Below are 23,536 nucleotides of genomic sequence, written 5' to 3'. Positions count from 1 at the left end.
GGTCTATTTTTCGCTCCGTCCATCGAATGACCGTGGCTTCTTCACGACTTAGCTTCGCCTCGATGCTAGCTTCGTGATTATTCGACGTGCACTCCGTCCATCCACAGTTTGGAGGTCAAACTGCAAAACCACCATGCACACTTCTCAAAGAGTGACTAATTGCCGCTTACAATGCTTCATGTCATGAAAAACATTTGTAGAAGAACATTTAATCGAAGCTCATTGAGTTCTGAGTAGCTAACGGTCAAACCAGGTAGGGTGGTGGTCGAATAGAGAAGGAAATAGTATTGAGTAGCCCTGACGGTTAGACTGTCCACGGTAGCGGTCTGACTCCTAATTATTGAGTCCGAGCGATCTTGAGCCATGAGCATTGAGAGTCTTCTGTGAGGTTTGAGTGATTCAGCTGAACAATTCCCAATAGCTGGTATCCTCTGGGACATGGTTGAATCCTCTGAGTGGCAGTGACACTGCTTTTCCTCATGTTCCGCTCTAAGTGACACTGCTCGTCTCTCCCAGATTACACGCCGTGCCTAACTTTCTCAAGGAGAAAGCTGTGCAGAATTGTGATAGCCGCTAGAGACGACCTGGACGCTTTCGACCGATGAAGGATGTACACCTAAGCTGACGACGAGCTTGACCTGGCCCCGCCCGCCATCGACCCCAACGATGAGGAGGAGGGCGGAGATGGGGTTAAGGACGAGGTGGCCAAGGAGGTGGTCCTCAGGGAGGTAGAGGTCGCCAAGGTGGCTGAGGCCAGGGACAAGGTCGCCAAGGTCAATGTCGCGCCGCGGCTGCTACAGGAGCATAGCAGCAGCATAAGTAGCTAGCTCTAGTTGCTCATGAGAGCTCATCCTTGTGATGCGTGCGTTTGGGTTTGCTCCGTCAGGAACATGGGTGTGAACTGCGAATCTGTATGTTGCTGTACTAATCAATAATCCAGTGTGAAACAAAGTCTAATTAACTTTTCAGTTCATGCAATTTCGGTCATTATCCAGTGGGGAAGTTTTGTCTTGGTGTAGTGAATTTTGCTATCCGGTTTCTTTATCTCTGAACTCTTTGTCCGATCAAACGGAGTCTGAACTCTGAAGCGACGATTCGATCACATCCATTAAAATCTCTGTGACCTTGGCGAAAGAGCTTATATATATATATATGTATATATATATATATATAAGAAATTCTAAAAAATCATTTTTTCTATTTTAAAATCAGTTCTAATTTTATTGAAAAAACATGTACCTGTCACCCGTTGGTTGGAAGGACGACACGTCTGTCACCCTGGCAACATGTAGCAAGGCCTGTCCACGCTTGTAAGCCACATTGACTTGTCACCTGTTCAATGTGTGATACATCCCTGTCTACTCTTCAACGGACAACACGAGTCTAAATCTGATTTTATTCCGAAATGGACATATATATTTGTAACTTTTTAATTTAAGAAATATAAAAATATATAAAAAGCTCCTTGGCGAAACAGATTGGAGCGCGGCGGATATGATCCACGATCCAAATAGGCCGACAGTGCAGCCCATTATATTTTGGGGATTTTGCAAATTTGTCACTGGTTTTGTATTTTTTACAAGAATGCCACTCGAATGAAAGATGATATTTTTGTAATATTTTAATAGTAAATTTACCATAACGGTTCAAAACAGTGGCAAATTTACAATTATCCCTTATTTTTTTCCGGTGAATGGGTAGGCCCATTATCTCCCGTTACATTGGGCTGGGCCTTCTTCGACAAATGCAGCCCACGACTATCTCCTGGGCCTCTTCAAACTCGCGTGCCAATTAATTTCACCGGCCCGGACCGGCCCGGTAAGGGAGGCTTTTGCTAGGTTTTGCCCTGCGCCAACAGCGCAAATGCGTGCTCGTGTCTCCCCTCCCGGCGGCTGCCGTCTCCGTTAGCCTCGCCGGAGCGGACAAGCAACGAGCCGATGGCGAAGAGCGACGACGCGTTGGCGCGGAAGCGCAGCAAGGTGCGCCGGAAGCGCCTGCGCAGCAGCGAGAACGCCGTCTCGGAGCGGGTCGCGGCAATCATCGCATCCAATCGCCGCCGCAAGTTGGGAAAGCGCCGCGCCTGAGAGGGCATGTGCTTCTCGCTCCCCACACCCGACGACCCCTTCAACTACAGCCACGGGAAGAAGCGCAAGAACGACGAGCCGACCGACGACACGCCCGCCGCTACCGCCAAGGACGACGACCCAAAGAAGAAGAAGGACACAAACACAAAGAAGCAGCCGCCGGCAAAGGCCGTACCCAAGGCCAAGTCCAAGGTCATACGTGAGCGGGAGACGGAGAGGGAGGAGGGCCGCGTGGACTACGACCGGCCGTCCAAGTTCTTGGTGGTCTGCCTCAACGCCATCCGGGACGAGGTGGCGCCCGAGGACGGCGGCGGCATCCACGGCGCCGGCGAATGGGGCGTGGAGCTCTGGGGGTGCTGCTCCGCCGCCGTGCGACGTGCTCGATACCAGCGGCGCGTGCGCCACGCTGCAGCAGACGGCGTGGCTCGTCTCCACCGCCTGCGACATCGTCGCAGGGAAGGAGAGGCTCGGGGCTGTCGTCTCTTGCCCCTTCCTGTTGTACCTCGTCCCGTCCCAGGAAAAGGCCGTGCAAGTGAGTGCTGCCATTTTGCTCTTCCTGTTATGCTCTTCTCTGTATAGGTTTAATGAACAAATTGTGAATGATTTAGTGATAGTTTGGTTTTGTTTGGGCAGGTGCGATCGATATGCAAACCCCTGAAGCCTCTTGGAATTCATTCGGTGAGCTTGCATCCTGGCGCTTCTGTTGAACACCAGATATCAGGGTATGCTTCGTTCAATTATTGGTATCATCCACTATTCAAATTGAGTGCTTCATCTGTAAGGGTAGCCCCTGTTAACACTAAATTGCATTCCATACATTTAGTATTAATTTTCATTCATTCCTCTTGACTGCTCTATCGGACTCAAAAGTTGTGAACCGGAGTTTCTTATATCTACTCCGGAGAGACTTCTTGAACTTATTTCGTTAAAGGCGATTGACATATCAAATGTATCAATGCTGGTAAGTAAATGTGTAACTGGAGTCATTGATGATGAACCATATCATTTCACAAGTATTTTTATCATTTTGTTGCTCTATGTAATTGCATTTTGCAAGGTATGAATTCTGTAATAGCTTTAGCAGCTATATAATCTCGACTGCTGGCACACTTGGTTCGAAATCTGTTCTCGTTATAGTTATCATCCCTATCCTAGGACCAAGTTTTATCTATAGATGACAGCTTCGATGTACAGGTTGTTGATGGACTGAAGTCTTTCATGGACCTTAATGTCAGCGACAAACTTTATTCTATTAGAGATGCAATATCAAGCAATCCTCAGATAACTATCTTCAGTGACCCATATGATAAAAATGTTGCTACGATAGCGAGGAATCTAGTCCGTGGAAGAATTACTAAGCTCTCTATGATTGATTCTGTTACCTCCCGAAGTGCATTCATAGCCCAGTATGTGCACTTCTGTCCATCTGAGGAGCAGAAAACATCAAAGGTACTTGGTTCTGTTATTTCTCAAGTGCCTCTCTTCCTTGCTTTACCTTTCACGTTTTGGTTGGCTTTTATGTGCCTTGCTCCTTATTCAGGAGACATTACTGAGTAGCTAGTGAACTACTGTAATTTTCTTAGAACCTCCAGTCTTCTTGGTTTTTACTGTAACGCTTGATGCGCTTCCTGCATACTGGAGATCGTGCTGATTAGGATGTGAAACCTCAAACAATAGATGTATCTTGACATTATTAACAGGCATTTGGACCCTGCACTATGCTTGTTAGCTGCTTATTCTTATATGTTTGTATAAATTTCATGGCTGATAGTTTTTGGCACAGGTGTTGTTCGAAATGCTTGGATGATTGTGGTGTGTTGCCACTTATGTTCTGTTGGAACTCCTATTTTCAGGTCAAAGAAATTCTTGATCAGATTTTAAAAAGTCATGCTAGAAAGACGTCAAAGGTTCTGCTAGTAGCTGCAAGCGATAAAAAAGCGCAGCACCTATCATCATCACTTAAACTGGAAAATTGCACCGTGACTGATGACTCACATGGCAACTCTTTTACAATATGCAGCAGGTGCAGTGGACCAAACAACATTGTTATTTTTGTTAGATTCCCAATCTCTGTATGCAAACTGAACTATGTGCAGCATGGTTCAAATGTCATTTTAACAACATATATTGACAAGACTTTGGGTTTCAGTTTTAGAGAATTTTAATCACCCCATTATCTTTTGATTGAGAGTAACAGCTATGCTTAACTTTGACCTCTTAAACGTGTCTGTATTTGTGCAATGTGGGGCTGATGAATGTCCTTGTGAAAGACCGGGAGAACATGGTGATGACAGATGTAGAAGAATTTGAGACTTTGTTGGTTGTGGATTTGCCTCCTTTGGTCGATGAATATGTTGAGATCCTCACCGGGGCTACTCGTCATGTTGTTGGAGGGGAGGTGCATAGTATCTTTTCTAAGACCATCTCCAACCATATTCCCTTCATTTCGTTCCCTTCCCGATTCCCTTCCCCGTTCTCATTCCCTTTATTTCCTCTCATCTCCAACAGCTTCCCCTCGAGGGAAATCGCGAAGGGAATGGAGAGAGAATCCCGTTCTGAAGGGAATGACCCTGGGAATCCCGTCGTGACGGGAACCGTGAAGGGAAACCGTTGGAGCGCTGAAGGGAACGAAAATCCCGTCGTGAAGGGATTTTGGCCCCTGAAGGGAAACCGTTGGAGATGGTCTAACGTAGATGCGCCAATTGCAAAACCTTTGGCTGACCTTCTTGCAAACTGTAGCCAAGAGGTTCCTGGGTGTCTCAAAAACTTGGAGCCCTCATAGCAGGTTTGGTTACTCTATCAGAGCAATTAGAGTCAATCATGGTGACATGGTTTAGTTGGCGCCATTGATCATCCATGGCACTTCTTGTCACCAAGCAGTTTTGATGTTCTTGTGTTCTTTCTACTTGTAGTTTTCATTGTCAGCACAACAATGATATCTAGGCATCGGCCTTGATGTACTACTAGCTCTTGTTGTGAAATGTGAATGCCTTGAAGCCCCTTTTTTGGAAGAACATGCCTCTATTATTGTTAACGTTGTCAAGGGAGTGTGTGTCATCAGGGACCGTCCTTTTCAAAGGGAAGCGAAAAAAGGGCATACACTGATGGATCTCTGGAGTCTGGCTCTTCAATAAAAGAGCATCAAAATGTCAAAGGCATAGCTTCTTTTAGTGAACTTGCTTTTACACCTATTCAGTATTCATCTTGCTCGCCTCTCCCATCCTCTGCCTGTCGGCTCAACAGATTCTTTCTTCTGCCGCTGAGTTGGTGGCGCCGGCAGCCTTTGTTATGCTGGATTGGTCCTGGTACTTGCACCACGAAAACTTTGGGCTGGATGCCGATCGATCTCCAGTGGAAGATCTTGTCTTGGTGACTGGATCGGGACCATTGGCAGCAAATGGCATGTCGGTACGGAGAAAACAAAGCTTCCATATACGTGTTGGTGTATGTATGCGAGTGACTGGTTCGATTACGATGTCTGGTTTCTTTTTCTCGATTCCTCTGAAATCATAGCTGTTACCTTTCATGGCAGAGTATTCCTGTGGTGACCCGATAATGCTCAAGCGAAATGTTCGTCCTGATCTTCAGCTACGAACAGGCATGCGCGCTTGAAGCTGAAGCCTGTTGTGGTGAAGGCGTGAAGCATTTCCAATGGACGGCCTCGCTCGATCGAGGCGCTTTACCAGCACACTATCCTTTCCTTTTTCCGTATCACAGGCATCTCGCGCTGTGCATGCAGATCTTCGCCGCCGATGAAACACTTGTCTAATACGAGCACGGAACAGCCTTTGGTATGAGAATAAATTGATGATTTGTCACTAAAAAATTGACCCTTTGATTATGATGCAACTCGTATTAGAATAAAAACGGCGAGACAAGCAGACCCTTTTTTAGCAGCATGCATCCTTGATCGAGCTTATCTTCCTCGAAAGGAGGTTAAAGCTTGCCAGAGAAGCCCTTAATCAGCGTATTTGCTAACGTTGATTTGCAAGGCGCCAGGGAAGTCAGGAGCATAAAGTAATATATGAGGGTCGATCCTGTCCGTCCGTCCAAGGTTGTCAGAAAACTTGTGTCCACTCCTTTTCCTGCAATTTGAAGCCATCAACCATAGACAATGAGACACAGGACGGACAAAAGGCATAATACTGCTACAGATTCTTCTTCAGATTCAGCGTTTAAACATTCTCGCCGGTGTCTTATGGCAACAACACGCACCCAGAATATATTCTGACAAGTTTAGGTATCCTTAAACAAGTGAGGAGCACTCATCATACCGATCGCACAATGATCACGAGGATAAACGTTTACGTCTCTCTCAGCATGCTAAATTAAGTAAGCATCTCTCTCTCTCTCTCTTTGAAGCATTTCGCTCACTTGTTCGTGCATCCATTGCTCATCATGGAGCTTCACTGTCATCAACTCGCCATCAGCTCCATCGATCGCCATTGTGCTACTAGAGAAGGTGAAGGGTCCTTGGTGCACGCGTTCTTTTTTACACGTCACACCCCGTGACTGCCAGTTGCTGTGCTTTCTTTGATTCAAATTCTCTACGGAAAGTGATTCTGTGACTAAAAGTGATTCACTAGTAATTCTTTAGAATAAACTATATGAAATAAGTGATTCTGTGTGGGAAGTGAATCAAGTGAAACTGTTTTTTTTAGCTCCCCAGTTTCTAGTTTATTTCAGAGAATCACTCCTACAGATTCCACTCAAAACTAAAAACTGAAAACTGCTGTTTGACAGAGCTCACCTGATTCCAACCGAGAAGCTACTCTGAAAGTTCTACCAAACAAGCCCTTAATCGAGCTAGTTTCACATTTAGTAATGTCCACGTGGAGTGCACGAGGAGATAGTTTGGCTTTTGTGCATGAGCAGATCAATCCAAATCAAATACATACTATGATATATGGATGTGCTTAGCTAGGAACCTAGGGGCCTTCTAATTGAAGAAAGAATCTAAAGACTCTGCAACTTGACAAAAGACTACTCTAGTTGTGATCATCACTTGAGGCTTCAAGCTATTGGAAAATATCTTTAGATAGGCATGCATATATCACGCAGAGAATCAAATTCGTGTGAGTATATTGCTCGCCTTTTCCGGCTAGCTGAAGTCATTGGTTCAACTAGTTAGCGTATAAAACTCAATATGGTACAATGTTGAAGTACAAGTGGGTCATCCATCTTTCCCCATCAACTTAGACTTGTTGGTGAATTGGTTGGTTCATGAAGCTTAATATAGTATCAGAGTAAGATGTATCAAATTCGAGTCTTGGTAGGTATAATTAAATAAAAAATTACATCGAACTCCTATGTTTATGTCAGGAGGCTCCCACCTTTCCCATCAGCTTAGATTTCTATTTCCACGTCTGAGGCTTGAGGGAGCCTATGTGAGGGAAATATTGGAGTATATGTGAATTGTCTACCTTTATCATCATCTTAGGTTTGTGGATGAACTAGTCGGTGTATGTAGATCAATATATAAGAAATCAAGATAATTTGAGTTGAGATTTTGGCTGATATCTTTTTTTAAAACAGTAATTATAGTTTATGTCTTAAACTTTTGGATGAAATTGATCTATGCGTAAAAAAGAACTTTTGGGTGAAATTAATGTGTTAGAAAAAAATTGTAGGCGAACTGGTTAATAACATGAGATTCGGTATCAAATGTCTATGTCTAAGGTAGGATATGATTTTATTTGCTTTAATTTAGTTGGGTCGTGAATGTTATTCTTTAATTGGCCGTAGGGATATATGGATATGGGCCATGAAAGTGGTCTATCAAGTTAAGTTAATTTAGTTAAGTTAATTAAGTTGAAGTAGAGTAAATCAATGGGTACTCATAAATCGATCCATGCCGATACCTAATTGGCAGCAGACAATGCAAAGGCTTGGTGAGTGGGTAAGTGATGTGGCGGGTACGGCGTAGCGTGATGATGGATGGCAGAAAAACCAAATGGGGCGATCCTGTGAACTAGTTAAAAAAGCTAGAAAATATACTAACCCCTTTTAGATCATACAACGTCATGATCGATCACAAGATTATGGCATCTCCTCGCACGAGGTAAATAATTTGATGGATCCGCGTTGTGCTTGGGATGTGAAAGGAATGGTGCTACACTACGCACTAGCTGAAAATGACAGGACGAGTTCTGCACTCTCGTTAGACCTCTCCACCATCAGCGATGATGAACAATTGGGCACGAGTCGTATAATGAACTCCTTTTTACGCGTTGTCGTCGGATATGAAATGCTATGTCCATATTCATATCTTTTAGATTGTCAAATGGAATTGCAACCACACCCGTTCAGATAAGGAAAAGGTCGTATGCGACTGCACGCCATTGTAGACTTGGAGCACAGTGGTACAATGACGCGACGCGCAGCCGACATGCATGCGCACTGGAATTCACAAGCATCACAGGCATGCATGGCACGAAACACTCAACTGCATGACAATCTCCCTAGATTCTGATCGCGCCCACAGATAGCTGGAGCAATTGGACCTGGCCGTCTTCCACTGCACAACGTTCTGCTTTCCAACAAAAAATACAGTCATGTGTGGTGTGCCGGAGCGAGGATCCGACAAGATATCTCGTCGCATGGGGCGCCGTCGCACGCGAGCACTGCAGCATCGGTGGCCAGCTAGCTTCGTGCCGGCTCTGCCTCCGTCGCTGTCCCCGACTGCAGCACTGCACAGCAGCTCGTATGGAAACTGGAGGCCACGGGCCAGCGCCGGCCGAGCTGACCTGAAAGCTACAGACGCCGGATCGTTTGAAGCGATGGAAACGAAAGAGGCAGAAGAGACCAGAGCAGAGCGCCGTTGATCCGTCCATCCATCCATCGATTCAGAGCTGAGCACTGTGGCGTCCCAGGCTGGCTGGGCGACGACAACGACGAGCATGACATGAACGGACGCACACATGCAGATGCACGCACCTTTCTCTCTGCTCTCGGCATAGCGTGGGTCTAGAACGAGAAAGTGGCGCCAATGATGCAGGAGGAAATGGTGGCCGAAGTGGGGGAGGCAGATCGCAGATCTAGCACAACACTAGGATGGCGGTGAATGGTGCACGGGGCCCATGGATGCATTGCACTAGGATGTCCACACATTTCATCGGCAGAGAAGCAGCAGCAGCAGCAGCTCTGAATCTGTTCGTCGGCTCTATCCTTCGAGGAGCAGGAGCTGCGTGCAAGCAAGCAACAACAGAATTTGGGGCAAGAGACGTGGAGCGAAGCGAGATGCATTTCAGTGCCTTTTAAGCTCTACACGTCTCTCGTTCACTGAAATTAATGTAAATTTAAGATACATTAAGCATGGGGAATTTTGGACGAAATGACCTGGGCTCTTTCTAAACGAGTAAAGAACATGGTTGCTTTCTGCATGCAACCGGGTTTCCCGTCGGAACAGTAAGAAAGGAACAAATCATGGCGTAAGCAAGTCCAGTTTATCGCAAAGCTGCTTACTGTTCACTGTTTTTCATGCTGCTTACTGTTGCAAATTGCCAGAAGTCAAGCGACTCCTTATCTGGCTCAAACGCTGTATCCATCGATCAAATAGCCGTCGTGTGTAAGCGTTTTTGGAATCTCTAGGGGATGGAGAGTTTCGTTTTCTGGAACAAGACAAAGGCAAAGTTAACGTAATAGTTTGCCTCAACGAGATTCTCTTCACACACACACACACACACACACACACACACACACACACACACACACACAGATATATATATATATATATATACACACATACACACACACGGTGAGGTTATTCTGCATATATACGCAGTTGCTATTCACATTGCGCACATCTCAGTTACAACCCGAAATACTATGAGTCACAACTTGTTAGGTAGACCAGTTACAACTTTACGTCCAGAAATACATAATTGCAACACGAGAAGCTAACACTATGAGTTACAACTTGTTATTTACACTGCGCACATCTTCAGTTATAACCCGAAACACTATGAGTTACAACTTATTAGGTAGACCAGTTACAACTTCACATCCAGAAATGCATAATTGCAACACGAGAAGCTAACACTGTGAGTTACAACTTGTTATTCGCACTGCGCACATCCTCCAATTACAACCTGAAATACTGTGAGTTACAACCCGAAACACTGTGAGTTACAACTTGTGAGGTGTACGTAGACATGAACTACAGTGAGCATACCTGCAGAATATACATACAGTATATATATATATATGTATATATATATGTATATATGTATATATGTATATATACATATATACATATATACATATATATATACATATATATATATGTACATATATACATATATATGAGATTGTACAACTTACAATACAAGAAAAAAATATCTTACAATACAAGGAAAGGATCACAACCTATCATGAGATTATGACAATCTCCTATATAAATCAGGTGCCGATATGGTTAGGATTCTATTTAGATATACTAGGAAACCATCTCTAATTACCATGTTTACATTTCCCCTAAATCTCAACTGGTGGAAACAAGATTGAGTTTGTGACACAATCGATCCACCATGAGCTTTGTAGCTGGCTTTGTAAATGCATCGGCCACCTGATCACCAGCAGATACAAATTGAGCTTCAAGAATTCCAAGTGCAACCTTTTCTTTGATAAAATGAAAATCAACTTCTACATATTTTGTTTTGGTATGGAACACCGGGTTTGCCATTAAGTAGGTTGCACCAAAATTATTACACGATAAGATAGGTGCTCGTGGTTGTGTTACCCCTAACTCCTTTAACAAGGATTGAATCCATGCCACTTGTCCTATCCCATTTGCGAGTGCCTTACATTCCACTTTTGTGCTAGAGCAATAGACAGTGGATTGTTTCCTTGAGATCTACGATATCAATTTTGGTTGAAAGAAAATTGCAAATCCCCCCATCGATCGACGATCATCAAAACAACTGGCTCAGTCAGCATCAATAAACACACTGAGAAGTATTGACCTGGAACGCCGTATCCTTAGTCCAGTCTAGTCTTGAGTGTACCTTTGATATACCGCAAGATCCTCTTCACCACTTCCCAAATTACATCAATGGATTTGGACAAAAATTGGCACACTCTTTTGATCACAAAGGAAATATCAGGTCGTGTGAGAGTCAAATATTGCAAATCACACTACTACAAAAACTATTTTTTGGAACACCTAAGGTGCCTTTCCACAGGTGGCTCATATGATAAACCGCTTAAGTAGTTGGCAAGGGCGTCCTGCGGTTTCGGGCCACCTGTGGAAACAAATTTTCACATACGACTGCTTACGATAGTCGCTTGTGGTAATAGTACGATTTTCATAGTTGGGTAACATAAGAAGTCCTATGGGTAAAATGTCATTTACAGAGGAAGTTACTTATGTGAACCGTCTCTGGTAATAGGATAATTACCACAGGCGGACCACATAATTAGATACTTGTTAAAACATATTTCTAGGTGTGACTCCTTATGTGACCCGTCTCTGATAATATCTCTATAAATAGTACTAACCCGCGGGGAGCTCCATTTAGACCGAGCTTGCTTTGTACGAACAGAGCACCTGAAAGGCAGCACGGAGAAAAACAAGGTGGGGGGGGGGGGGGGAGGTTTTTTTTTTTAATTCCTTGGACTAGCTGGCTCTCTAAGGTAAGAGTATCACATCTCTAACTAGCATCTTTTCGAAGTTTAGATCTAGATTTAAAGCTTAATTAGGGTTTGGATGTGATCTAGAGATGCACATGGTTCTAGCCATTTAGATCCTCGAATTAGCTAAAATTTGTGGCTAATGTTGATTTAATTGTATAGATTCACATGATTCGAGCATTATATTTCAAAAATATAGCTTCAATTTGATGTTTTTAGCCTCTAAGAGGTTTTATCATGAATGGAGATTTTTTGGATCTATCTAGTTCCAGATATAGATGTGAGGGAGAGAGAATAATGAATTTAAATTGTTTTGAGCCATAATTTTTTCCCCATTTTCTTAAAAATATTTTTTATTATGATTTTCTTATAAATTAATTTATAGATCTAATTTTGTGGTTGAAGTTAAAGATGGACATAGCATGGATGTATGATGCACCAAGATATGGAGAAATATATATCAAAAGACTCTCTACTTTTATTCAAGTCGCCGAGAAGGACGTTTTGACTAAGAAGATAAAGGAAATACACTTTTCATGCTCTAACTGCAAGAACCAGAAATTATAGGACAAATCAAGCATTATCAAACCACACTTGATCTTGAGAGGTTTTTGTTGAGGATTACACATGTTTGTCCAAACACAACGTACATGCGAACCAAACGATGACATCGCTGCTGATCAAGTGAATGATGATGATGAGGGAGTCAAAGGCGACACTAATGTTATGATGGATGACAATGATGATTTTGATTTAGAGGAAATGTTGTGCCACACAGAACCGCATGTTTTAAGGGAGAGGAGAGGTTTAGATAATTTCGAGGCATTACAGAAAGCATCGAAGGAACTTTTGAATGAGGAATCGAAGGGCTGTGATAAGGAGTTTATGGTGTTACATTCGATATTGAACTTCTAAGGTTGAAGGAGTTTACCGTGTTCGTGTACATTCCATACTCACAGAAGTTAGTGTAGACGCGACATGGACAGTTCTTACTCAAAACTCACAAGTACCACAAGATGAAGAAACATTTTGACAATACAATTGAGCAAGGTACTGGTCCAAAACCTCACAACGGGGTACTAGTGTTTGAAATGGTCAAGAACATCAAGGTTGTTTTTGGGAAGCCGCCGAAGGATAAAAAGAGGAAGAAAAGTGAGACTCCGATCGGCATGTTGTGGAAGAAGATGCCAATTTTCTTTAAGTATTTGCCATACTGGAAAGACTTGGACGTTAGTCATAGCATCGATGTCATGCACGTTGAAAAGAATGTGTGTGATAGCATCCTTGGTCTCTTACTGGACATACCGGATAAGAGAAATGATGGAATCAAGTCACGTAAGGACTTGGTACATTTTAAAATTAGGCCAGAGCTACACCCTAAAGACAGACTAAATGGGAAAAATTACTTTCCTTGGCTAGCTACTCTCTGACACCTGAGGAGAAAAAAATACTATGCAAATGCTTACGTAGGGTGAGAGTCCCGACTGGTTACTCATCCAGCATCAAGAAACTAGTCTCGATGAAAGATTGGAGGTAATCAGTATGAAGTCTCACGATTGTCATGTGATGATGACACAGATGCTCCCTATTGCAATCAGGGGTATCAAGCCAGAATACATAAAGGTGGTCATCACACGGTTGTGTCACTTCTTCAACGCAATTGCACAGAAGGTGATTGATGCTGAAAAACTGGGTACTCTACATAGTTACTTGATAGAGATTCTATGCCAACTTGAGATGTGCTTCCCTCTATCCTTTTCTGATGTCATGGTACACCTCTTGGTTCACATCATGAATGAGATAATTGAACCGGGCCCTATACTCTTACATCAGATATATGCGTTTGAGCGGTATATAGGCATTCTTAAGGGCTATGTGTGGAATCATGCTCACCTAGAGAGTTCCATGATTGAGGGCTATAATACCGATGAAGTTGTTAAGTGTTACATCGATTACATAAAAGATGCAAAATCGATTGGTGTATCTGTATCTAGACATGAGGGGAGGTTGTTTGGGAGATGGACCAAAGGAAAGAAAAGATTCATCGATGAAGATTACAAAGCAGTGGAAGAAGCACATTTTATGATCTTACAACATATCAAGATAGTGAAGCCATAAGTCGAGCAACACCTGAATGATCTTCACACAGAAAATTAAGGTCGCTCAGATGATTGGATCATGCAAGACAAGCGTTGCTTCACCACATGGTTCAAGAATCAAACCTACCAGATGGCGAATCCATATATAAAAAAACGTTGAAAATGTTGGCTTATGGCCCATCAAGTTTAGTTACGTCATGGCAAGTGTATGATATTAATGGGTGCACGTTTTATACCAAAGCAAAGGTCAAAAAGAGCATGACCCAAAACAACGGTGTTCGGATAGAAGCCTATGACACAACAGGGGAAAATAGCACCTACTATGGGTTCATAGATGAAATCTGAGAACTCGACTATAGAGTGAATCTACAGATCCCCGTCTTTCGATGCAAATGGGTCAAACACCCAAATGACATGGTGGTGGACAACTACGGATTCACAACTGTTGGCCTCAGCATTGTAGGCCACAAAGATGACCCGTGGGTACTCGCTGATCACGTGGCACATGTTTTCTATGTAATCGACCACGCGAATGAAAAGAAGCACATAGTTGATGCCGGAAAATAAAGAATTGTCAGAGTGGAGAATGAGGAATAATACAATCAGTTCGACAATGTGCCGCCTTTCAGAGATCTAGAAAAATTAAACTTGTAGAAGTAACCCTCAATAGATCTGTGATACCCTACATGCGCCTTGATGTGTAGGAAAAATAGTTGAAGACAAATAGTGCTATATTATGTAACTTAGTTTCCAATGTGATTTTCATGTTATGCAACTTACTTTTTCCACTACGACATTCGTGTTATATAACTTAATTTCCAATGTGATTATTGATTTCCAAAAGTGACAAAAAATGATAATGTTTAATAGACCTGTCAAAAACATATTTAAAATGATTTCTACATGCGGGTGCTATAGTCTACCTCCAGTGGAAATGAATTTCCACATGCGGGTTCTATAGTCTATCTCATGTGGAAATGTATTTCTATATATAGCCCAGCGCGAGGCCCAAAAACTCTAGCCCCCATTGACAAATTTAGACAGCGTTGACAGGCTACCTAGGCGCGTTGTCGCCGTGGATACCCTCTCCGGTGCCCTCCAGCCTTCGTTCCGCCACCGACACCTACTCCACGCCCGAGCCCCTCCTCCCGGTGCCCTCGAGACTCCCTCCTCCGTGCGTTGCCGACCTCCCAGAGTTAAAGCGCCATCGGCCGACACCCTCTCCACGCACCGCTGACGCCCGAGGGGCCTCCTCCGATCTGCATGCCCACCGACGCGCCATCCACCTCGAGCCCTCCGCTGTCGTCCCCTCACGGTAAGCCCTCCGCCGTCGTCACCTTGTGTTTTCTTGTATTTTCACTCCGATTAGTCAGACATCCAACAAGCTAGCAATGCTACGATGATCCTTGGAATGGTGAAATGAGTAGATGTTAGTTGTGCATACGAAATAAAACCTAAAGCTGAAATGAGTAGATGCTAGTTGTGTATACTTAGAGAGCTTTATATCTCATTTGGAATATTTCTCTTGCAAGGTAGGCTCATCACTAGGCATGTCGAGGCCTAAGTTCTTGGTCATCTCTAGTAGCATTGGGAAGGTTATCTCGAAACCAACTAGCATCCAGTCCTCATCATCCTCCATTAATCTCCATTTTTTTCACGAATAAATGATATACCTACAATAAATCAAATGATGTATTCAAGATTAACATGTTGACTAATAAGAAATAGTTTATACATCAACATTGCTATTTATACTCAAAGGCCCTAAACAATGTTGTTGACTTTGAGAGGCTTATCTACGCCAAACACTAGACTATAATATGTACCTTTTTGATTTGAAAGAACTAAAGAAATATTATCGATGATTTTGATAGAAGCTATACTTATTTAGTCTGTGTGTGGCCTGATCTAATTAACTTTAGTAAACTGAAATATGTAAACTAAAATTTAATTCTCAATTTGGAAATAGTTTATGCTAGAGAGCTATAAACTGATATTTAATTCATAGAAAATCCTAAAATCCTAAAACTCAAATAACAATCATGACTCAGTGTGTAAGCGGTTGGAATCTCTAGAGGATGAAGAGTTTCGTTCTCTGGAACCAGGCAAAGGCACAATTAATGTAATGGTTTGCCTCAACGAGATTCTCTTCATATATATATATATATATATACAACTTACAGTACAAGGAAAGGATCATAACCAATCATGAGATTACGACAATCTCCTATACAAATTAGGTGTTGATATGGTTAGGATTCTATTTAGATATACTTGGAAACTATCTCTAATTACCATGTTTACATTCCCCCTCAATCTCAACTGGTGGAAACAAGATTGAGTTTGTGATGCCATCAATCCACCATGAGCTTTGCAGCTGGCTTTGTAATGCATCGACCACCTGATCACCAGTAGACACAAACCGAGCTTCAAGAGTTCCAAGTGCAACCTTTTCTCTGACAAAATGAAAATCAACTTCTATATGTTTTGTTCTGGCATGGAACATCGGGTTTGCCGTTAAATAGGTTGCACCAAGAATCACACCATAAGATGGCTGCTCATGGCTGCATTGCCCCTAACTCCTTTAACAAGGATTGAATCCATGCCACTTCTGCTGTCCCATTTGCGAGTGCCTTATATTCCACTTCCGTGCTAGAGCAAGACATTGGATTGTTTCCTTGTGCTCCAGGATATCAAATTTGATCCAAAGAAGACTACAAATCCCCCAGTCGATCGATGATCATCAAAACAACTAGCTCAATCAGCAACAGTGAACACACTAAGAAGTATTGACTTGGAATGCCATATCTTTAGTCCGGTCTTGAGTGTACCTTTGATATACCACAAGATCCTCTTTACCACTTCCCAAATTACATCAGTGGTTTGGGCAAAAATTGGCACACTCTTTAGATAACAAAGGAAATATCAGGTCACGTGAGAGTCAAATATTGCAAACCACCAACTATGTTGCGGTACGTATCTTTAGGAGTGGGAGCCTTGCTGACATCACTAGACAACTTATCTAGTACTGACATGGGTATTGAGATGGCCTTATAGTTCTCCATATGAGCATGATGAAGACGATCATTCGCATACTTATGATGACTCAGCAATATTCCTCTTGAATTGGAGGTCACCTCAATGCCAAGAAAATAAGTGAGGGGCCCAAGATCCTTGACTGGAAAGGAGCTGGACAGATTCTGCAAAACGTCATCAACATAGACCAACATGTAAATTGATATTCCTCCATTATGGAATATATACAAAGAAGTATCAGTAATGGAAGGATGAAAACCAAGCTGTTGAAGTTTATCACTGAATCGAGAATACCAGGTAGGTGGTGACTATTTCAAACCATAGATGGAACAGTGAGTTTGCACACAAAATATAGATGATGAGGATCCTCAAAACTGGATGGGTGCTGCATATAGACATCTTCATCAAGAAAACCAAGCAAGAAGGCATTCAAGTTGACGAAGATGCCAACCCTGAGAGACAGCCAGAGACAACACAAGATGAACAATCTAGATGTGAGGAAGAGTGCCAGCAGAACCCGATGGCACGTCGCTTTGATCGAGGCCATGCACGTCGATCACAACCGGTGGTGTTGAAGAATCTACAGCAAAATTGTAGTAGGCAACAATGACATGTTGTAGCTTCTCATAGGGCCGCCCTGCCCAACCAACTCATTGGTGGGAAAAGACATAGGAGAGGCTAAGATAGACAGATCCAATTTTGGATCCGTAAGTGATGCAAATGAAAAATAATTTTTGTCAAAGATCACATCATGAGAAATATAGACATGGCAAGTAGATTGATCAAGATACTTATAGCCTTTATGTATGCGACTATAGCTGAGGAAAATAGACATTTTCGACTGGAATTCAAGTTTGTGGGTATTGCATTTCTGAAGAATAGGCTAACACGTGCACCCAAAAGCATGAAGGAATGAATAATCTAGAGAGATTTTGAGTAGACGTGTGAGGGGAGAAATATTGCCAACGATCTTACCGGGCATGCAATTTATAAGATAACAAGCGGTTAGGAAGACTTCATCCCAAAAACAAACTGGAAGAGGAGAATGTGCTAAAAGTGCAAGGCCGGTTTCAACAACATGACGATGCTTTCGTTCGCCAATTCCATTTTGTTGAGACGTATGAGGGCAAGACACATGATGGGAAATGCCAATTCATTAAAAATATTGATGAATCCTATGATACTCGCCACCCCAATTAGACTGAACACACCAGATTTTAGTGTTCAATACACGCTCAACATGATTATGAAATAAATATAAGATCTGTTCAACTTCTGACTTATGCTTAAGTAAATATATCCAAGTGAACTGACTATAGTCATCCATAAAACTGAGGTAGTATTGGAAAGCTCCAACTGAATGTAAAGCTAGATCCCAAACATCAATATGAACCAATTCAAGAGGCAAGGAAGTAACATGGGTGGAATGTTTATATGGCAATTGGTAGCTTTTGGCATGTTGACATGCATTACATATTGATGACTCAGTACGAGGGGATCATGAAAAATTATTGGTTTGAGGGGAGTATGCTAAATTATCGGATCTAACAATGGACTCAACAATTATATTTGTTGGATGACCTAGACGATGATGCCATTGATCTGCAGACACATGACTCCAGACGATGTTTCATGACGATAGACAAATGAAGAAGGCTGGCCAAAAGGAATTAGATAAAGACCTCCTTTACTTCTACAAGGGTAGAAGTATTTTCCTCGTGTCCTTGTCCTTGACAAAGAAATAATCCAGATCAAATTTCATAAAAACATTATTCTAGAAAACAAGTTTATGAATGGAAAGGAGGTGTTTTGCCAAGCTGAGGAACATGAAGTATGTTTTTGAGTGCAAGGGAATCATGTGAGCCGGAAATTATGGAATGACCAATATGAGAAATTATCAAACATGTACCATTGTCTACTTGCACTTGATCCTGATTGTTGTAGCGTTCCTGAACAGTAAGCCTTTTAAGATCGATGGTGGGGTGGTCGGTAGTGCCAGTGTCGATGTACCAATTGGTGTTGAATTATAGGCATGATTAAAGCAATGGCGGCACCATAAAGTTTCATGCCCGTATTTGCCGCATACTTGGCACTTAGACTGGGAACGGACACCTCCTCTGTTGCCATGGTCGCTCCTGCGACCGTGCCTACCATGGCCACCCCCACCATCACAGCTGCCATTGCCATCATGGTGGCGAGATTTGTTGGAGGTGTCGCCGGTGCGGGTCGCATTATTGGTGGAAGAGGTGATGGTGCCTAACAGGTTGTGCTGCTCCTGCCGAGCTTCAAAACTGAGAAGGTAGGCATAAAACTCATTCAAACTCACCGGAGCTTTGCACACAGTGAGGGAGGCCATGAGAGGATCAAACTCCGGCACGAGACTAGCCATGATTTAGCCGATAACTTCCTTGTCGGTAAGGGGATGGTTGACGGTAGCCATGATGTCGACATACGTCTTCATCTTCGGAAAATACTCGGTGACTGACATGCCATTATTTTTCAATGTTGATAGTTGGCACCAGATCTGCATGACGCTAGCCTTGTTTTGAGCCAAGAACATGGAGTGCAACGCCGACTAGACAACAACAGACGTGGGCTTGCTGAGCATCTGCCCAAGGATCTCCTCTGTCATAGAGGAGAGGAGAGCTCCCAGCACAGTTTGGTCTGTTTGGAACCATCGCGCGTATGTCGGGTTGGACTATTCATGAGCTACATCATTGTAGCCCTTGGTCACCGAGCGAGACAATGCCTAGATCGAGCCATTAAGGTAGCTGAACATGTCCTGGTAACAGAATGGGAATGACTCAAGCTTTCCACAGCAGGAAGTTGGTGTGTGAGAGAGAGACATGATGATGAAGCTGCTGAAGTAGGCGGTGGGGATGGTGGTGGACGATGCCATGGAGCAGATGGGATCGAAAAAAAAAAGAAACATAATTGTGGCTCTGTTACCAAGTTAACTAATGGTTTGCCTCAATGAGATACCCATCCTGGGTTCTCTTCATATATATAGGAGATATAACTTACAGTACAAGGAAATGATCATAACTGTTAGGCAGATGTCGTGTTCATACCTTATGTTCACACCGACTTAATGTTCACATTAGTCATGCATTCCCACTAGTGTTCACATTGGTCTAGTGTTCACATTAGTCATGATTCCCATTAGTCATAGCTGGCTATATATATATGTGTAATCTCTTGTGACTTACGAAATCAATCAATCAGTTGTGTGAATTATCTCCGCCAACATGGTATCAGAGGGTTCCGTTCCTCAACTGAGCTACTAAATCGCTTTCACCACGCTGCTCCCGGGGAGATCAATCCCCATGATCTCCACCGGGGGTTGCGCAACTCATAGTTTAGTGTTCGTGTCGCCGATCCAAATATCGTCTACCACCAATTAGAGTTTTTCCCGATCATCTTCCGTTTGAGTTTTTTTTTCTATTTTTTTCCGATCATAGATCGGTTTGCGTCGCCCTACCACCCCGTTGACGTTCCTCGGCTTCGGACTTCACCGCCTTGGCTTTGACCTCTCCGGCGCCTCCTCTCCTTCGATGGCTTCATGGCTGGACACGACGCACTTGTCGACATGGCCCTCATCTGCGACCTTCCGAGCACGCCGTCCGTCATTGTCATCACGCGAATCATCGTCGTTGGCTCGTTGTCCGCAAGCACGAGCCTGTCACACCACCGAGAATGAGTCTGTCGCTGCATCGCTCATCATGGCTGCAGCGCCGGTGCTCATGGTCATGCCATCATCATTGGGGTCCCCGCCTCTCCAAACAGTGATTCTACCCTATGCTGCTCATTCTCGTCACCACGCCAGCTACTGCTCTGAGTTAGCGCCTTCCTCCAACACCTCCAGGCCACCGCCGCCACCCCATCGAGGTTGTCGCCGCCGCCAGTCGAGGTCCACGGACGGATCAACCTAACTTTGTGCATGCATGTGCTCATGTTGGTGCTTTAGGCTTGCATCCTCCTCCACGGTTCGACCACGATCACCTCACTCTTGGCTACCTTGGTAATAAAAGGGCTATTGTCATCTTGAGCCAATCGTCGGCTTACACTCTAGTATGAGGGGGCTTATGCTACGACTGTGGGGGGATGTTCGAGATTTCCTACGTCTTCACCAAGGGATTCCCTATATCTGTCTTGGTCCAGTCTGAACGTATGTGAGTAGACGCTCATACAGCCCGAGACGTGTTAGACAGATATCGTGTTCACACCTCATGTTCACACCTTGTGTTCACACCATCTTAGTGTTCACATTAATCATACATTCCAACTAGTGTTCACATTAGTCATGATTCCCATTAGTCATAGCTGGCTATATATATGTGTAACCTCTTATGATTTGCGAAATCAATCAATCGGTTGGTTGGGTGAATTATCTCCGCCAACAATAACCAATGATGAGATTACGTCAATCTCCTATACAAATTAGGTTCCGATAGGGTTAGGATTCTATTAAGATATACTTAGGAAACTATCTCTAGTTACTATGTTTACAGGAACCATAGGCAAACGTTGACTAGCTAGCAGTGTGCCCGCCCTTCCTCTTTCACCATTTTTGCTTCCTCCATCTACTGCTTCCTTCTTCTATTCTGTGAGTGGCTAGAAAAGTTAAAGCTCGGATATGCTTTGCGTTTCAAGGTGTACCGCAGCACTCCATTCCACTTTCAGATCACCCACAGCCACAACCATGTTCATACACTAATAAATACAGGACAACTGGAAAATGCCGATGCTAAAAAAAATCTAGGCTGCCATTTTGTTCTGTTGAATATTGTTTCGATGATTTATCCATCTATCTTTCAACTGATTTAAATTTACAAAATTCGATTCTTAGTTCGGCTGGGAGTGGACAAAAGGATGAAAGCTATTCAGGCCTAGTTTGTTTGGCACTGGAAGGTGGAACCACATGCACAATCTCTCCGTGTTAGGCCCTGTTTGTTTCAGCTTCGGATTCTGGCTTTCAGCTTTTATAATCCGAAGCTGAAACAAACAGGCAGCTTTTGGTTATAGCTTTTTAAAATCTGCTGGTTGGATTGTGAGAATCTGAGAAGCTGGTTTTCCTCAGCTTTTGATAGATTGTGAAAGTCCATTTTACTAAACTGTCCATTAAATTTTTTTAGAATCTACAGTCTAAAAGCTTTTCACAATCCAGCTTTTATAAGCTGCTTTTCAGAATCTCTAGCTGAAACAAACAGGCCCTTATGAACGTGTGGCCGAGTCCAGTACGCTTGCGACGTCAAACTGTTGGTGCTAGGTGTTAACAACTTGCAAGTTGCCTCCAACACAACAAATTGTTGGTGCTAGGTGTCACTAGGTTTTAACAACTTGCAAGTTGCCTCCAACACAAAAATTCCACTAGGTATGCAAACTCCTGTTCAATTATATTGAGGTTCGTGTTAGAGTAGTAGATAAAAAGTTATAAAATAAATAAAAGAATCAACAATGTATGAGTATAAGATAGAAATTATTTCTCAAGTTGCCTCCCTATAGCTAGCGGTCGCATTATAAATACAGCGCCTCGGCACCACCCAGCACCCATCCTCGCACAGCCACCAGCCAACACGCCGCTTGCAGCTCCAACTCTCTCACACTCACCTCCCTCTTCCGGTCGTACAGCTTCTCCTCTTGCTCTTGGACAACACAGCACGGTTCAACTGTTTAAGGCAGGCAGAGATGAGGCGTTGCAGCAGTACCTCTTCGCCGCTCGCGGCTCTTGCCCTGCTCCTCCTCGTCTGCGTCTTCCACTGCGCGGCAGCGGCTCGCCTCCTGCATGCTGTTCCTCCTCTTGTTCACCAAGGTACGTGCTTCACGCGTAGGATGCAGCATATGCTGAACCTCTTTGCTGATCGATCCTACCAGCTGAGCTGCTTTAACGTTTCTGAAATATCTGCAGAGCATGGTGTCAATGCAGCTGCAGATGGTCTCGTGCTTCAGGAAGGTGCCGCGGGCAATGACGATGAGCTCTCAGCCTCCGAGGTGAGAGTAGAAGACACTGAACTCAGTGATTTCAGCTTGAGCTGTCCATTACATCAGTTGTGATAGGCTAAGAGGTAGCTAACCTTTCAAGTCCTGGTTTTGCAGATGACGGGAGCAGAGGTGGAGGAGGTTTGTGAGGAGGGGAACGACGAGTGCATGCAGCGGCGGCTGCTCCGGGACGCGCACCTCGACTACATCTACACGCAGCACAAGGGCAAGCCTTGAGGAGGAACACTTCTTCTCAATCGGTTGCCTTGCCGGTTGGGTTGGTTTGGATGCTGGAAAGCTGATAGAGGCAATCTCATCTAGTAATATGTCTACCTGCTTAATTCTGTTACTAATATCCGTGGTCCATCTAGGAGAGTACGTACGTATACGCGTGTGTCACTGTCACCTCGCTCGCTCGTTTGTACATCTCTAAGTCTAATATATGGCTACCATTTTCTTCAAGTGTTTGCAGAGTACGCTGTTTTCTGTATAAAATGGTAAACATGTTACTTGGACACGGATACGGATGTTAAAATTCTACTCAGATTTAGCGTGCGATTCAGCAAAGAAAATTTATACACGCAAAATACAACTTACTCGGATTTAGAGTGTCCGATTTAGAAAAAAAATTGGACATAAGTGTACAGTTAACACTGATTTGCAGTAGTTTGCAAGAGTGATTTTCTAACTAAATGTAGGTGCACCGAT

The 23,536-nt window shown here is 43.5% G+C and overlaps 2 protein-coding genes across 2 annotated transcripts; both read left to right on the top strand.

Annotated features, from left to right (window-relative positions):
• The first annotated feature begins 1,834 nt into the window (after positions 1-1,834).
• LOC133906709 (uncharacterized) lies at positions 1,835-5,044 on the top strand. Its single transcript, XM_062348685.1, is given in 8 exon segments — positions 1,835-2,449; positions 2,451-2,616; positions 2,718-2,806; positions 2,946-3,045; positions 3,279-3,533; positions 3,938-4,107; positions 4,326-4,497; positions 4,768-5,044. Coding segments are annotated over 8 exon segments (1,563 nt in total). The 5' UTR covers positions 1,835-1,937; the 3' UTR covers positions 4,867-5,044.
• A 17,259-nt stretch (positions 5,045-22,303) lies between these two features.
• On the top strand, positions 22,304-23,290 carry LOC133906692 (phytosulfokines 5-like). The gene is made up of 3 exons (XM_062348664.1): positions 22,304-22,661; positions 22,758-22,840; positions 22,946-23,290. The coding sequence occupies exons 1-3, from the start codon at positions 22,538-22,540 to the stop codon at positions 23,063-23,065; spliced, it is 327 nt and encodes a 108-aa protein (XP_062204648.1). The 5' UTR covers positions 22,304-22,537; the 3' UTR covers positions 23,066-23,290.
• The last annotated feature ends 246 nt before the right edge of the window (positions 23,291-23,536 follow it).

Source organism: Phragmites australis, chromosome 23 (genome assembly GCF_958298935.1).
Source record: "Phragmites australis chromosome 23, lpPhrAust1.1, whole genome shotgun sequence".
Taxonomy (NCBI): Eukaryota; Viridiplantae; Streptophyta; class Magnoliopsida; order Poales; family Poaceae; genus Phragmites; species Phragmites australis.
The sequence above is the reverse complement of the archived record's forward strand: the minus strand, read 5'-3'. Positions and strand labels throughout refer to the sequence as shown.